This window comes from Littorina saxatilis, linkage group LG12 (assembly GCF_037325665.1).
Source record: "Littorina saxatilis isolate snail1 linkage group LG12, US_GU_Lsax_2.0, whole genome shotgun sequence".
NCBI classification, from domain to species: Eukaryota; Metazoa; Mollusca; class Gastropoda; order Littorinimorpha; family Littorinidae; genus Littorina; species Littorina saxatilis.
Window position 1 is genome coordinate 1,772,246 of NC_090256.1, and position 17,674 is coordinate 1,789,919.

At 42.0% G+C, this 17,674-nt stretch overlaps 2 protein-coding genes and 1 long non-coding RNA gene across 4 annotated transcripts in view; 1 reads left to right on the top strand and 2 right to left on the bottom strand.

The window, feature by feature from the left end:
* Positions 1 to 236: 236 nt before the first annotated feature.
* Positions 237 to 2,705, bottom strand: LOC138981818 (serine/arginine repetitive matrix protein 2-like). Its single transcript, XM_070354897.1, has 4 exons — positions 1,978 to 2,705; positions 1,542 to 1,847; positions 894 to 1,199; positions 237 to 243 (listed from the first exon to the last, which is right to left on the bottom strand). The coding sequence occupies exons 1-4, from the start codon at positions 2,703 to 2,705 to the stop codon at positions 237 to 239; spliced, it is 1,347 nt and encodes a 448-aa protein (XP_070210998.1).
* Positions 2,706 to 8,062: 5,357 nt separating this feature from the next.
* LOC138981029 (uncharacterized) lies at positions 8,063 to 11,623 on the bottom strand. The gene is made up of 4 exons (XR_011460540.1): positions 10,935 to 11,623; positions 10,603 to 10,644; positions 8,800 to 8,878; positions 8,063 to 8,160 (listed from the first exon to the last, which is right to left on the bottom strand). It is a non-coding gene; the product is annotated as an uncharacterized lncRNA (long non-coding RNA).
* Positions 11,624 to 16,548: 4,925 nt separating this feature from the next.
* LOC138981030 (regulator of G-protein signaling 12-like) overlaps positions 16,549 to 17,674 on the top strand; it is a 93,845-nt gene continuing 92,719 nt past the window's right edge. For both annotated transcript variants that reach the window (XM_070353825.1, XM_070353826.1), the window contains exon 1: positions 16,549 to 16,629. The gene's annotated coding sequence lies outside the window, so the exon portion shown is untranslated. The remainder of the gene's footprint in view (positions 16,630 to 17,674) is intronic.

Sequence of the window (17,674 nt, forward strand, 5' to 3'; positions counted from 1 at the left end):
GTTGGCTGTTTGTTGAAGCGATAGCGGACCTACCATTTCTGTTTTATTTATCTATGTATGTATCTCTGTCTTTCGGTTGAAAGGTAGAGGTAGGTATATGTCGGTAAGCATAGGTAGGTATTATGTGGGTAGACAGGTATAGGTAGGTATGTAGGTACGCAGGTGGGTAGGTAGATAGGGAGTAACAACACAATGTCTTCCTAGACAAGAATAATTCCACAAACTGCATCACTTTGTCAGGTGCTGTGCGTAACAGGAAAAAACACAGAAAAGAACAATTTCAGGTAGTTGTTGTGTGTGTTTTATAATTATACTATAAAGTCGCCTTTGCATCAGTTTTGCATTTCTTCTGGTCGTGTAACTTGTTTCTAACGCCGAAACGCAGCATAAATTGTGCTCTTCACTTCAAGTTATGGCGCTAGTGATGGAAAATCGTGTTTTGGTTTGAAAACGTGTGACGGACTACCGACGCGGCAAAACTAAAAATACCAGCAGTAGTGTCTGTTCCAGAAATAAGGAGGAGGCTGTCTAATTAGCCTGTCAACGTAATTGGGAACTATGCAGAGAATGACAGACCAGCGCGACAGACAGCTCGAACAGACACGCCACGCACGCTTGCAAACACTCCGATCAAACACTTCCCGTCCCGACCCCCCGCCCACCCAATTGCCGTCTCCTCATCACGCACCACCACCACCCCCCCCCACCCCCACACCCCACCCCCCGCCCTACACGTACCGCGCTGCTATTCCATTGTTGAAGGCTTTCTTCATTAAAGGTTTACTCCTGCTAGTGAAAACAATTGGGCTCGCCATCTCAGGTCTGGCCTTTTACGTGGGATGACAACATCCCTCCACCTTGACACATCCCTCCACCTTGACACATCCCTCCACCTTGACACATCCCTCCACCTTGACACATCTCTCCACCTTGACACATCTCTCCACATTGACACATCCCTCCACCTTGACACATCCCTCCACCTTGACACATCTCTCCATCTTGACACATCTCTCCACATTGACACATCTCTCCACCTTGACACATCCCTCCATCTTGACACATCCCTCCACCTTGACACATCCCTCCATCTTGACACATCCCTCCACCTTGACACATCCCTCCGCCTTGACACATCGCTCCGCCTTGACACATCCCTCCACCTTGACACATCCCTCCACCTTGACACATCCCTCCACCTTGACACACCCCTCCACCTTGACACATCCCTCCACCTTGACACACCCCTCCACCTTGACACATCCCTCCACCTTGACACACCCCTCCACCTTGACACATCCCTCCACCATGAAACATCCCTCCACCTTGACACATCGCTCCACCTTGACACACCCCTCCACCTTGACACATCCCTCCACCATGAAACATCCCTCCACCTTGACACATCGCTCCACCTTGACACATCCCTCCACCTTGACACATCGCTCCACCTTGACACATCTCTCCATCTTGACACACCTCTCCACCTTGACACATCCCTCCACCTTGACACATCCCTCCACCTTGACACATCCCTTCACCTTGACACATCCCTCCACCTTGACACATCCCTCCACCTTGACACATCTCTCCACCTTGACACATCCCTCCACCTTGACACATCTCTCCACCTTGACACATCTCTCCGCCTTGACACATCCCTCCACCTTGACACATCCCTCCACCTTGACACATCTCTCCACCTTGACACATCCCTCCACCTTGACACACTTCTCCACCTTGACACATCCCTCCACCTTGACACATCCCTCCACCTTGACACATCGCTCCACCTTGACACATCCCTCCACCTTGACACATCCCTCCACCTTGACACATCCCTCCACCTTGACTGACACATCCCTCCACCTTGACACATCCCTCCACCTTGACACATCCCTCCACCTTGACACATCCCTCCACTTTGACACATCCCTCCACCATGACACATCCCTCCACATTGACACATCCCTCCACCTTGACACATCCCTCCACCTTGACACATCCCTCCACCTTGACACATCCCTCCACCTTGACACATCCCTCCACCTTGACACATCCCTCCACCTTGACACATCCCTCCACCTTGACACATCCCTCCACCTTGACACATCCCTCCACCATGACACATCCCTCCACCTTGACACATCGCTCCACCTTGACACATCCCTCCCCCTTGACACATCCCTCCACCTTGACACATCTCTCCACCTTGACACATCCCTCCCCCTTGACACATCCCTCCACCTTGACACATCTCTCCACCTTGACACATCCCTCCACCTTGACACATCCCTCCACCTTGACACATCTCTCCACCTTGACACATCCCTCCACCTTGACACATCCCTCCACCTTGACACATCTCTCCACCTTGACACATCCCTCCACCTTGACACATCTCTCCACCTTGACACATCGCTCCACCTTGACACATCCCTCCGCCTTGACACATCTCTCCACCTTGACACATCCCTCCATCTTGACACATCCCTCCACCTTGACACATCCCTCCGCCTTGACACATCGCTCCGCCTTGACACATCCCTCCACCTTGACACATCCCTCCGCCTTGACACATCCCTCCACCTTGACACATCCCTCCACCTTGACACATCCCTCCACCTTGACACATCCCTCCACCTTGACACATCGCTCCACCTTGACACATCTCTCCACCTTGACACATCCCTCCACCTTGACATATCCCTCCACCTTGACACATCCCTCCACCTTGACACATCCCTCCACCTTGACACATCCCTCTCCACCTTGGCACATCCCTCCACCTGTGATGTGTGTGTGTGTGTGTATGTGTGTGTGTGTGTGAGTGTGTGTGTGTGTATGTGTGTGTCTTTGTGTGTGATAGAGAGAGAGAGAGAGAGAGAGAGAGAGAGAGAGAGAGAGAGAGAGAGAGAGAGAGAGAGAGAGAGAGAGAGAGAGAGAGAGAGAGAGAGAGAGAGAGAGAACGAAACTTATGACGTTTGGCTGTGACGTTTTACATGACGATTTTTTTTCTTTTTTGATCAAGAATTTTACGTCATTGTTTGCTTACATTCATTTCACTGAAGAAGGGCGTGGCCCGAAAGTCTTTGAAACTTGGTGTTTACTGTGTGTTTTTTCTGGTTAATTATGTTATGAATATCACGACTTTCCGACCTTGACATTGTAGTGGGGGTCAAGTGGGCGTCGGCATCATTGTCCAATCAGAAATTTTGATGCGCTTCCGCTTCCTGTCCCGCCCAGTCTGCGCAAAAGAAATGGCGCAAAACTGTTTGCGCGGAAAAAGATGATGAAAAAAAGAACACAACCTGGTTTGATAACCAAATGATTGCGATCTTGCATTCTAGCATCATTTAATGTGGAACAACGACACATCTGATAAACAAATAGCCAGTTTGTTACCAACATGATGAGAAACTAGGGTTTAGAATCGAAGCGGTAAACCCGGACGCTGTTTGTACACGTAAATCCGGAGAAGCTATCGAAGTAGGTGACATGTCGTTTCACTCCGAGTGTGCCAGCACCGGCCCTCTACCCGCCAAACCCCCACTAGGCAGGGAAAGTGGTTCGACCTTGCATGAATGCAGGGCAAGTTCGAGTTTGCTAGCTAAAATTGCTGCTAGTGCTTGCCTTGTCTAGATCTGGAACTTTTTCAATTGGATTTTTTCTCTCTATTATACTGGAGTAAGTGGGTGCTTTTCTAGATCTAAGCATCGACCGAATTAGATAATGATGTTCCTTGCATTGCATTCTCCTAAATCTGTTATTCTAACCAGTTTGTTTAAGAATATAATTGTTCGTTTTTTGTTGATAAGCTTACAAGATTTTTTCTTTTTTAAGTAAGTGGTTTCACACGTACAACATGAGACCCACATGCACTAGACAATGGAAGTTGAGGTCCTCGTTCAATACCACAAATGCCAGTATTATACTTCAGACTCCTTTTGGAGGAATGTGTGGGGTTTGGGTGTTGAACTTGAAGTGGCAGATTGTTTGCACAGGTATGAATGTTCGTACGTTCGTACGTGCACGCATGTATGCAGGCATATGTTTGTCAAGCAGGAACATGCAACATTTTGTTGACCGTATGTGAGTGCGTGTGTAATAAAACCAACGACAAACAATACAAAAAGCTCCAGCTCTGCTTCTTCACCAGTCACAGACGCATTGCGTTGTTCAGCTTTCCAGAAATATATTAACTCAGTCAGAACCGGCTTCATGAATATTTTATTTCAGGAAAAAATCAATCGAATCTACACAAAAAAAGGTTATTGCGTTGTTCTGTCTTTGAGACTGTATCACGTAATATTGAGCTACTAGAAGAAACATGTCTGTGGCATAGTTTGACCCAACAGATAGAGAAGTCAACAGAGGTATTCTGCCGTCAGCAGCTTTATTGCTGTTTTGAATTTGATCTTGCATAATTTTATTACATAATTTTGCAACACACAAAGAAATCGTAATTGAATATTTTACGCAAAATTGAATAATTCGCAAACATGTTTGTATGAACAAATATTATTTTAAGAAAATATGAGTGTGAGGATGGACGTATTTTGAGTGAAGTAGCAGAAATTCTTTTTAAGTTCTTTAGCTACATGCACACGTTCTGTTAATTACGTTCTTAGCAGGGAGATCCAGATTAATAATACTGCTGTGACAGGTTGTGGTTTCCATACACACTTTGAATACAGGAAAACAAAAACAAAAACACAGTTAAAAAAAAATGTGCACATATGATTAAAATATTAAAGTGTACAGAATAAAAGCAAGATATGTACAAAAACAAATCTCGTGGTTCTCTTGTCAAACCCACTGTAGTAAGCACAGAATAGGAGAGAAGATTTTGGAGAAGGTGGCTTAACCTACTGAAGTAAATGATCAAGAGGATTCTAAGCATCCAGTGCGAAAGCTCTCAAATCACAAGACATACACACTTGTTGTGGCTATCCGAACTGTTGATTTAAAAAAACCATACCTACAAATTGTAAACATCTATTACAAAATTATATATATTGTATGGATCTGTCTTTGTAAAATATACTGTACAGAAAATTTTAAATAATCTGCACAAATCTCGTGGTTCTCTTGTCAAGTAGTAGGCACAGAAAAAAAAACCCAAAAAACCCTGTGTTTTGTCTTGTAAATTATACTTTACTAAATGTGTACAGTATTCTAAGAAAAGACAAGAAGGGCAAAGCCCATACGACTCACATGCTTTACACATTTTTCCTACCAAAATACATGTGACCAAGGTCAAGGTCATCCAAGGTCATGCAACACAAAGCTGTTAATTCAAGACATAGGAAGTACAATGGTGCTTATTGGCTCTTTCTACCATGAGATATGGTCACTTTTAGTGGTTCACTACCTTATTTTGGTCACATTTCATAAGGGTCAAAGTGACCTTGACCTTGATCATATGTGACCAAATGTGTCTCATGATGAAAGCATAACATGTGCCCCACATAATTTTTAAGTTTGAAACAGTTATCTTCCATAGTTCAGGGTCAAGGTCACTTCAAAATATGTATACAATCCAACTTTGAAGAGCTCCTGTGACCTTGACCTTGAAGCAAGGTAAACCAAACTGGTATCAAAAGATGGGGCTTACTTTGCCCTATATATCATATATTGGTGAGGTATTGAATCTCAAAAACCTCAGAGAAAATGTGAAAAATGTGAAAAATAGCTGTTTTTTAGGCAACATTTATGGCCCCTGCGACCTTGACCTTGAAGCAAGGTCACGATGCTATGTATGTTTTTTGGGGCCTTGTCATCATACACCATCTTGCCAAATTTAGTACTGATAGACTGAATAGTGTCCAAGAAATATCCAACGTTAAAGTTTTCCGGACGTCCGGACAACTCGGGTGAGTACATAGACTCACTTTTGCTTCGCATGTGAGTCAAAAAATTCTTCCTTTTTATCATATCAATTGCCTCCCTTGAATTTTATTTGTAAAATAACTCTGAGAAAAAAAGCTTTCTACTTAAAAGCAGTGCAATCAGGAAAATGGGTACAACCTGTGTGTATACCTTTATTCCTTATTCTTTTTATTTAACTGAGGATGTCACAACGCAGTTTTACTCATTTAAAAAAAAAATCGCTTCAAATTATCTCCCTTGAACAAACACTTCTTTTTACAATTAAATTTTGTTTACACGAAGAGGTAGTTTTAAGGGTATATACAAGAAAACATTGCAACCTTAGATGTATTTACATTTGGACTAATTCCATTAAAAAAAAAATTCAAACTATAAATGATAAATCAAAATAAAACAGATTTTGAGGCTGTGCACAAGCTAATAGGATTAAACATGAAAGTCGTACCCAAGAATCGTCAAATACTTTTGCTAACAGCTATACTTAAACATAAGAAAATATGATCTGCATCTCTTGTTATGAAGATGATGGCACTGGTCCACCGAAGTGCATGCCATATATGCTTTACTGTGCGCTCTCCCTCTCAATGGTCTTTCTCTGGCTGACTCGATTCTGAGGAGATAAAAGAAAACACATTCAGTACAAGCTGTACAAAATAACAACAAAACTAGTATTACTTAAAGTAGCTGCTGGTTTCTGAGTATTTGATTGAAGGCCCAATCCGACTTGTAAGAAGTTTGCCCGACTGTCGCAGATTTGGTCAGGTAATTGCATGGAGTAAAATCATGCCTCAATTTGGTAACATACAAACTGCAATATTCTAAGGCTGTGAGTGTGAGAATACATCGGCGCCACTTTTTAAAAACTTTCTTTTTGTGTGTGCGCATGTTTTAGTGCCAAAAATGAAGAGGCCGAGTGCTCTCTCTGCAAAACTTGTGTGAAGCTTCAGAGCTCTATCAATGGTTTGAAAGAAAAAACATACTTTTCCATTTTTGACGTTCTTGTTCCCTTCCCTGTGAAATTTACTGTCCGTAGGTTACCGGATTTTGTTAATGTCCGTGAAAACCTCAACTATTCATTGCTGAGTGCCTAGTGATAGCTATCCCCCTCAACGACCTAGCACTGCTGAATCCTGATTCTTCCCATTGTTTGATTCTGTAATGAAATTGTGTAGTTGGTAGTTATGTGAGCTTCTTCTTGGGGTGGGGGGGGGGGGGGGGGGGGTGGGGGGTGGGGGTTATTTAACCATCAGATCACAAAGTAAGACTTCATTGTAATGTACAGATATTTGTTCAGGTGCCCACCATTTTCTATGTGAAAACATGTTGCTAACTAACATGAACCCAACCATAAAACGTGATGTAGGTGAGTAGCCCCATTAGAACAGGTTCTTTTTTCTAGATGGGCTACTCACCTACATCACGTTTCATGGTTGGGTTCATGTTAGTTAGAAACATGTTTTCAAATTCTCATCCGGCAATCACGGCTGACACTAAACACAGAACAGGTGGGAAAGACATAATTCAATCTACTCACCTTCCTTGCATTGTGAGACTGGCCATATGAATCTGCTGAAGTAATTCCTGCACATATTTAATCAAATATTCATCTTAATAACGTGTTAATATCGCTTGTTCTAGCAAATCAGACTTGACAGTTTTCTGAAGGCTTGCACAATTTAAGAGCTTGCCTGTCCCCAATCATTACAATAAGAAACAACATCTAGTATGCAAGTATTTTCAGGGTATGAAGGTTTTAATATAATGTCGGTTCTTCTGGGGGCATGGAGAAACACCTTACACAACAAATTTCAAACAATTGAGGTCACACCATAGGTTTACTCACAAACAAACAACAGCAATACAATAAACAGTCTGCAAACGCCTACATGTTGTCTACACTAGGTATAAAGAAACAAAGAAGCACATGAAGACGGGCTTTGTCAAGTAGACCATTATAGCGAATGAGCAACAGCTGATGATCCAGACCACCAAATTGACATGATTTCCCCTTATTCAGTTTGTGATTGTAGTCATATTGACGATGCATGACTTCAATTTTTCTAAGTCTCTTGGTGCGTTTACGGATACATTCATTGTCACAATTACGACATGCTAATGTCTAACCTGGGTAAACTTCAATTCATGACTTTTTTTTAACATTATGAGCATACCAGAATTATTTTCCTGTTAGACTGTCTTCTTCTTTTTCTTCTTCTGCGTTCGATATTCATGGCTGTCATATCGTCAGGTCAGTGGCTGCCATGAAGTCTGCATAAACCAATTAAATAAATAATTAAGGAAAAAAACCACCCTTACATCATAATAAATCAGAACCATCAAAACCACCCCCCACCCATCCAATAAAACCTGCATACAAAAACACTTCAAAATAAAAAAATGAAAACATTTAATTCCACTTCAAAAATATAAAAGTTGTTATGTTTTATTTTCATTATCTCTTTACACACACAAAAATTGCTGTGCAAATCTTTTTAAAAACATCAATGCCCGAGACACCAGCAACCTGTTTATGTTGTTGACCTTGTAGCTTTTCAGTTTAAGAGGCTGTTCAAAAAACCGTTTCCCTGGAATCTGCACTATGATAACCATGAATAATACCGTAGGGAAAGTATTACATCACCAAGACCTAAGAAATCACACCAACCGACACTCCTCACCCTTATTTCACCCACTATGCCAACCCAAAGACTGGAAAATAATCATCAAATACAGAATGAACAAAAATGCTTGATTTCATTTCTTCAATGATAAGTTGAAAATCTTCATTCTTCATAATAATGTTATTGGCATAATGTGTAATTGCCACAATTTACAGAGTTTTATGAAAACATGGTGCGATAAAAACCAAAGGGAAAATATTTGTTCATATACTGATACCTTCTTTACCTTGTGGCTTGTGTGCCCCAGGTTTAGGAGCTGCTCAAACGTCCATTGCTCCTCAGTCTGCAAGAAATTAAGCGATGGCCTGAAGGAGAATGGAAAAAAATCCTTTGTCAGCACCCTGTGTATGTGTGTGGGTGGGTGTTTTAGATAAATAGGCAGGGTGGGGGGTGTGTGGGTGTGTGCAATAGGTACCACGCCTAATGCAGTCTGCAAAACAAGTGCAACACTTCTACAGAGCTTTTATGATACAAAGCTTCAAATAAGAAACACATTATATGCACGTTTTGATGTAACCCTTAGGTTTTTTCGTTCTTAAAACCTTTTGATAATGCGACCACCAAACCACTGAACATCCCCCCCTCCCCATTCCATCCTCCCACCCCATGTATGTTGTAATTGTCCAAGTGTGCTTTTCTGTTATATGATTCTGTCTTTTCGGTTAGGTGATGTCCTGTAATGTACAGCATATAAATGTAAAAAAAAAAAAATGTACAAAAAGAGAATAAAAAAAGAAATAGAAAAAAATAAAACAAGTCGCGTAAGGCGAAAATACAATATTTAGTCAAGTAGCTGTCGAACTCACAGAATGAAACTGAACGCAACGCAACGCAGCAAGACCGTATACTCGTAGCATCGTCACTCCACCGCCCGTGGCAAAGGCAGTGCACGTGGAATTGACAAGAAGAGCGGGGTATTCGTTGCGCTGAGAAGGATAGCACGCTTTTCTGTACCTCTCTTCGTTTTAACTTTCTGAGCGTGTTTTTAATTTAAACATATCATATCTATATATTTTTGGAATCAGGAACCGACAAGGAATAAGATGAAAGTGTTTTTAAATTGATTTCGAAAAAAAAATTTTGATAATAATTTTTATATATTTAATTTTCAGAGCTTGTTTTTAATCCGAATATAACATATTTATATGTTTTTGGAATCAGCAAATGATGGAGAATAAGATAAACGTAAATTTGGATCGTTTTATAAATTTTTATTTTTTTTTACAATTTTCCGATTTTTAATGACCAAAGTCATTAATTAATTTTTAAGCCACCAAGCTGAAATGCAATACCGAACCCCGGGCTTCGTCGAAGATTACTTGACCAAAATTTCAACCAATTTGGTTGAAAAATGAGGGCGTGACAGTGCCGCCTCAACTTTCACGAAAAGCCGGATATGACGTCATCAAAGACATTTATCAAAAAAATGAAAAAAACGTTCGGGGATTTCATACCCAGGAACTCTCATGTCAAATTTCATAAAGATCGGTCCAGTAGTTTAGTCTGAATCGCTCTACACACACACACACACACACACACAGACACACACACACACGCACACACACACGCACATACACCACGACCCTCGTTTCGATTCCCCCTCGATGTTAAAATATTTAGTCAAAACTTGACTAAATATAAAAAGAGAAAAAGCCTAAAAAAAAAAAATAAAAAAAAAAAGAAACACATTACAATCAAATGAAAGCTGAGCCTGTCATTGCAAAATAAGAAGGAATATACAACAATCCAGTGGCATGTAAAATATTGTTCCTTCAGAAAGATGGCTCTGACAGCAGAAACAATTTAACTTGAAGTTTGAGTCAAAAATTATTTCTCTACATTAGCGAACGTAGGTTACTTGCAGTTATACCCCTCACACATGAAATATTCACAGATTGAATAACAGTTTGTTCCCAATGTTGCTTCCGTGTATCGGTTAGGTCCATCTCGGTTAGATCCATCTGCAGAGTACGGATTGTCATCCGTTTAAAAAGGAAAAACAATCAGAACTTATCAGTGATCAACCTACCTTGCAAGAGTGGGGTGAAACACTCACTTCCTGCCAACATGTCTGCAAAAAAAGGAAACAATGCCAATGAAAGCTTAAAATGATTCTTGTGTTCAATATGTGTATGTGTGCTTCATTTCTGGGGTGAAAGTGTAAAATATATCGATGGATTGAAAGAACAATATAGCCTCAAGTTCACCGCACCAAAAAATACTTATCAATCAACATTGTCATCACTCGATCAGCTATTCCATCTCTTTCATGTGTGTGTGTGTGATGGTGTGAGCGTGTGTGTGTTTGTGTACGTGTGTGTGTGTGTGTTTGTGAACAAGCTTTGAAAAACGTATGTTTACCTTGCTCTAGATCTACTGATTTTCGTAGGCGGAGACTTCTCTGCCGTGAGGGCGGCTTCGTTTCCCTGGCAGAATTCAACATCTTGTACAGATCTGCTGGTGATTTTCTTTTCCTCCGCTTCGTGAGTCACTTGATCCACAGATTCAACGAACATTGAATGTTCTTTTAGTTCTTGTGACGGAAGTACAATCAAGGAATTAAGTGGGCATTCCTGAGTCCTCTGCTGACTTCATGTCCACAAAGTAAATCGCACAAACTTGCAGGGTTTGAAGGGTAGTTTATTACTTTGAAGAAGAACAGCTAGTCGTCGCTGCCCGTTCAGCATTCTTCGCGCGACTTTTGCAGAGGAAGGCAATGCAGTTTTTTCCCCTGCTGAATGTTGCCAGGGTGCACAAACTGAGAAAGCATTCCCGATTTTCCACAATGTTCTACTTCTGTAGAGTCTTTTGCACAACATGATTTATAACTGCCAGTGTACGTCTAATTCATGATGCCTACCTGACAGCTGGGTCAAAAGTTACGTTCGAGAAAATATTCGAACTAAGTTCCAAACAACTCAAAGAGCAGACATGTAACATGTGGGATTTGGGCAAGCGGAAACGCCGTAGATCTAATGTCATTCAAGGGTATCGTAATGTGGGAATGTCAAGGCCAGTTTTTGACTGGTTTTGAACTGAAGTTGGGCTCCGAATGGAAATAAACACTTACTCCAGCTGCGCGACCCATTGATAACAACAGTTGGAACTGGTAGGAAGTTGAACAGGTCTTGTGAACTGGCTACACACTGTTACGGTTCAAGTATAAGTTCAAAGTAAACACTCAACTGAGGTGGCAGGTAATGGCGGACTTGACTTCCTTCATAACCAAATATCACTCTTCTGACAAAAACACGCAAATGCTATGTTAAACCGGAAAATACGTAAACCGGAAAAGGAAGCGAATCAAAACCAAAATGGCAGCCCCCATGAAATTCGAAAGGTTACGGAAACAAGTCGTGAATACGTGACAGACAGATCAGCAGTCAGGTACACGCACACGCAAGCGCACGCGCACACACACACACACACACACACACAAGCACGCACGCACTCTTTCTCTCTCTCTCTCTCTCTCTCTCTCTCTCTCTCTCTCTCTCTCTCTCTCTCTCTCTCTCTGCGTTTGTATTCTAGTCCTTTCTGACGACCCAGTCTCGTTGAACAGAGAGAGAGAGAGAGAGAGAGAGAGAGGGTGCAGAGAGAGAGAGAGAAACAGAGAGAGACAGAGACAGATACAGAGAGACAGAGACAGACAGAGAGACAGACACAGACAGACACAGACACTACAGATAGAGGCAGACAAATAGAGACAGACAGACAGACAGGCAGGCAGACAGACAGATAGAGCTAGACAGGTAGACAGACACAGAGAGACAAGCTGGTTCTGCTAGACCGGTGTATTTGTTCGCACCTGTTGTTTGTGGGCAAAGATGAAAGAGTTCACCGCCGCTGTCCACTCCGTGTCCATCGTGTTCACTGTCCAGCTCCTCCTGGGGTCATGGTCCTCTGTCTTGGCTCTCCGAGTCTGCCCCTCCACCCCTACCCCCTCCCCCCCTACCCCCCGCCCCCCCCCCCCCCTCCCTTCTTCCACCTCAAAGCTAAAATTGTTGGCCTTGCGTCGGAAGTTTGGACAGAAAAAATAAACTTTGTCTTTAAAAGCGAGGGCTTACACTCAGAGATTGACATGAAAGAGAGAGGGCTAGTTTTGTCTGTGCCTGTTGAGTCCTTGAAAACAATATTGGAGACTTTTTTTTCTCTTTTTTTTTCTTACTTGCTAACACGTTCAGTGAACGATGGGTCGCGGCTCACGTAGATTTATCCAGCAAGCCAAACGAACCAACCAGCCAACCAGCCAACCAGTCAACCACCCAAACAAAACAACGAACACACAAACCTCATGTAGCTGACGCTTACTGAAAAGATTTCCCTAACTCCCAATTTGAAACTCATGAAAAACATCATAGGCAGCAGCAGTAATAAGGTGAGAGTACATCAAGCGATGTACAGTATAGAGGGGGGTAGGGGGTAGGGGGGGGGGGGGGTATGGGGGGCAGCATTAAAGTCGAAATGAAAGCAGTTAAGCGGATAAACAAAACATGAAATAAAAGAAGATAAAAGAAGACAGAATCTATACTGACAGATTTCAATATTCAAATACTATGCTCTACCTCTTGAAACTCAGCTGAGAAAAAGTTCGTTTTTGAAAAAAAAGGTGTGTGTGGGGGGGGGGGGGGGGGGTGGCCGTTGCAGCAAGTATGAAATTAAATACGGCAAAATCACGCGATGACATATGGGTACTCTTAACAAAATGGCTTTGAACGCTGGGATCCAAACTGAGACAAGCATTTTAATGGACCAGTGCTAGTAACGTGTTTTGGATGACGAGATCCGAAGAGGTAGGCACTTCGCCTTGTAGCATGATGAAGTCAAATTCCGTTTAACTCGAAGTCAGTGCCAGAAGCAAACAAAGCAGGGAGTACAGAGGCTATCAGTTGAAGGGGAAAATTCGCGTGAGAAGTTCGATGTTTGCTTTCGTTTTACAAGCTATCGTGCCTCTCGAGATGTGACGACGGTGTGACGCAGTAAGCACAGTCGTAGATGACCTCTAATTATTGGTACAGACCTTTTGTCATGCTTCTATTTTGAGGTCTGTGATGAGTGCAGGGTAGGTCCTTTGACCGATCCATCATGAAACCAGTGCGGTGTTTGTGTGTGTGGCAGTGTTTTTGTTGATGTTTTTGTTGACTTTTAAGGTTTAACAATTTATTCAAATGTTTGGCAAAATGGAAGGTCAAACATATGATTATAAGGTTGTAGTGTACAACAAAAAAACCACATACAAATTTAGAAAAGTAATTCTTAATTAGATGTGTGTCTGAAAATCTAACTCAGTGGAAGGTTTAACAATTTATTCAAATGTTTGGCAAAATGGAAAGTCAAACATATGATTATAAGGTTGTAGTGTACAACAACAAAAAAACACATACAAATATGGAAACGTAATTCTTAATTAGATGTGGGTCTGAAAATCGAGTTTAGTGTACACGCTGTGTAAAGCAACAATCTGAAGAAAAGGGAGTTTATATAAAGAGAACGTCTGTAAAACCTGAGTTCCAACATGGAGCAGAGGTTGCACTGTACCTGCGACAGCAAAAAAAACAATACATATATAAGGCTACCTGCATTCACAGGCTGAGACGCAGCGTAATAATTGGGTAGACCACCGACTTCTATATAACTCGGTGGGGTAGAGGCAGCAATTGAGGGTCTACTGTCAATCCTTTCAACGACAGAGGGAGCTGAAAAGCTAGACCACGAACTGAAGGTGTCATGGATTTGTGACTTGACTCTGGCGCCGTTCGTGTGTGCATCGCAAGACTTGGATGACATCGCGAACTGTCTAATTTCTTTTCGAATTCCACGGCCTTTACTCATGAGGATCCATGCAATGGAACTTGACGTATACTTGGTTGTTTCTTTCTTTCTTTGTCCTCCTCTTGTTACTTCTTTTCGTGCTATTTTATCGTTTTCTATAGCCTGTATGTCAACCTTGCTACACACATTACGCCAAAATAATGGTCGATCCCGGCATATCAGCCAAATGCAAGCCGCTTGACTGTCCAAAAACGGCATTTCATTGACCAAGCCGGATAAATTACTTTGACCTAATTATAGATGAGAAGTGAAGTTTATTCAAGTCAGATCCAGGTGAATACTCAAACAGATACGTATTGAGTCACCAATGAACGAGCGCGACACCTGACCGGCCTCGATTTAGATCATCGTCCTTTTCAGTCCTGACCTAGATTTTGTTCACCATGATCGTTCGTGGTTACTTTATTTGATTTATGATAGATGCTATTACACGTGATTGCCAAGGTGCGATGGCATACAGACACAATGGCATGCACGCTACTTGACGTAGCATAGCCGCGTGGCTCATGCCGACAGGTGCGTCGCGGGTAACTCGTGACGACATACCGTGATCGATTACAGGTGGATCATGTTGTGTCAGTCAGTTTTCAAAATCTTGGTGACCGACACTGAGTTTGAAAAGCAGTACCATGACTGCCAGAATAGATATATATACTCTGAAGAAAAGCCTCAGTCTAAGTCAAGTCAAGTTATCACAGTACATCATGACTGCATGTGTCGTCGGACTGACCGTAATCATTGTGACGTGACGGCTGAACTTTTCTCGGGCAGGCCTTGCCTTTGTGTGAACAGTTCAAACTAAGAGCTCAAAACTTTGTTTCGAAAGAATAAAGGTTTTCGGCGTTGTAGCCAAATTTTTCAACCTGTTCAGTCTTTGTACTGAGTATAATTGACATCATACAGAAAAGACTGCGCACCCACACATACAAACGCACACTGCACGCATGCACACACACGCACGCACCGTCGCACAGATATACCCGCATGCGCACGTTATCAAAAGCATTGCATACACATTCTAATTACACAGTTAAAATAAGATGTCAGGATGTGCTCGGTTTATATTACCATCAAATATATATGTGTAGCCGTGCCTTTTAGTTTCAAGATATTTATCTTTGATTTTTGGCAAAGTGTTCCAATGCGATGCTCCTGAAAAAGCTGAACTTGGTTTATATACATCTGTACGAGGACTGAATTAGGGAGACTTAATTTCGAGACTCCCGCATACCTCTCAGTTCTTGACATGCAAATTATGTTTGCACAGTGACATGATTAGGAACAGTCACCATTCACGAAGAGAGCCTTAACATTACTGGTTGTCATCTGAAAGCTGTGTTTGCCGTAGGGGAATGAATATAAGGGCCTTTAACTGAGTTCATTTCTCACGTAGACATGTGCGACTTGTGCATGATAAGTTTTACTGCACGACAATGCAAAGCCCGGAGTTGACCGAGTTTTATTTTATTTTAATATATGAACGTCCTGCAGCCACTGTCCCGGAACTTGTATCGTTGAAGCAAAATGAATGAAACGAGGGATTTTATGAGCGCGAACATTTTTGGTGTTACGAATTCTGGGTATATAAGCCTACTGAGTACTGTAGTTTTCTTTTCAGTGAATCCGGCCGTCTCAGTCCAAGGGAAACAACCGCATCAATGACACTGTACTTGTCAACATTGGTTCTTTCCCGTTTTCAATCGCTCTCGCTTGAAAATGAAAATCTGAAAATTTGTGTTTTTGTACAGCACACATGCGTTAGAAAACTGTTAAATTACTTTGAACATGTGTACTAATTTTATTTTGAACCAGGTAGTAACTATAGGAATTTCATAATACTAATCGTGTCAGGTTTTCAAGTTGAGTGCGCCAGCACAGCACTCGGTAGAGACAGACCATAATTATAATGGCAAACCATAATATTTACCTTTCACATACAAAGTAAAAACATGCAAGAATCTTTATTACTTTTTGAAATTTGTTAAAACTATTTTTTGCGTTAGCAGATCGACAAGCCCAACAATCTTTGTGGGTCAGCCGTTGTGTTTATGGCCCAGCGACTAACCTAAAAACTTGAATTTCGTACCGAGATGACGTAGGTAGAGAACAGCCAATCAAAACTCTGTTTGCATCCTTTACATTTTCCATGATGGTGGACACAAAGTTGGCAAAACAACCACCTGCGAAGGTGTACAGACAAAGAATGTGATCAATCCTAAAGCTGGTAAGCCTTGGAATTGTCATTTCTGGCCTCTATCTTTCTCTTTCCATGCAGTGAGCTCATGAGATATGCGTTGTGAAGCCCGAACCAAGCGCGTAAGCTTTCACAGTCTATGTTTACCTGTCTAATCCATTTTACTTTTCCTCACCTCAGTTCATTACGGTCAAGAAGAAATTATCTATGTTGGCATTAAACATTGTACCTCACATGTGAAGATCGCGATAATAGTAAGTGTGTGGAAAAGGCAGTGTTTGCGAAGTTTAAATATCTCTGATCGCCAGGCATTTGGCAGAATGGTTGGAATCGGGATTCGACTGGTTGGGGTGGGGCATTGGGTCAGGAAACGTAAACCGGGTGCATGTGCATGATCATGATGATGATCCATGATCATGATGAAGAAAAGGGGGAGGAGGAGGAGATGGATACTGCACACTTATGTAGGTTATAGGTAAATGTTCTGTACTTATCTCAGCACAGTTTTACTGTTGTTATTGCAGAAATAAACACGTACGGTAAATAATGTGAACCAGTTTAAACACAGTCTAGTTTGTTTGAAACTTGTGACACTGACACCGATGGTTAGGCCGACACTCACTGATCTACCAGTGCCAGCCTCAGGTTGAAGTAAATGAGTGATAAGATTTCCATAACTTTATATACAGTTTACTGTGTTCTGATGATGGAAAGAATTCTGAGACGAGTTGCTTGGGGCGGTGCGAACCGAAGCAATCGCAGTGCGCTTTTCAAAACCCCGTTTCTTGGGGCAGTGCAAAAAAACATGTCTGGGGAACCCTGCTTACCAATACCACCAACCTCTCTCTTAAGTCTTTAAGTTTTAACTTAATTTAAGGGGTGGCCACATTTACTTTATGCAGGTGGCCACACTTACGTTTCGCATTATGAATCTCTTGTGTGGGACTGGAAGCTTACGTTAAAATCATAACGATCCAGCATGTTCTATTTCTTACATTCAAATCATAACCCTGACACTAAAAGGATTTGGCCAATCAGAGGAGGCAAGACAGTAACACCCACCATTGGCTGCCAT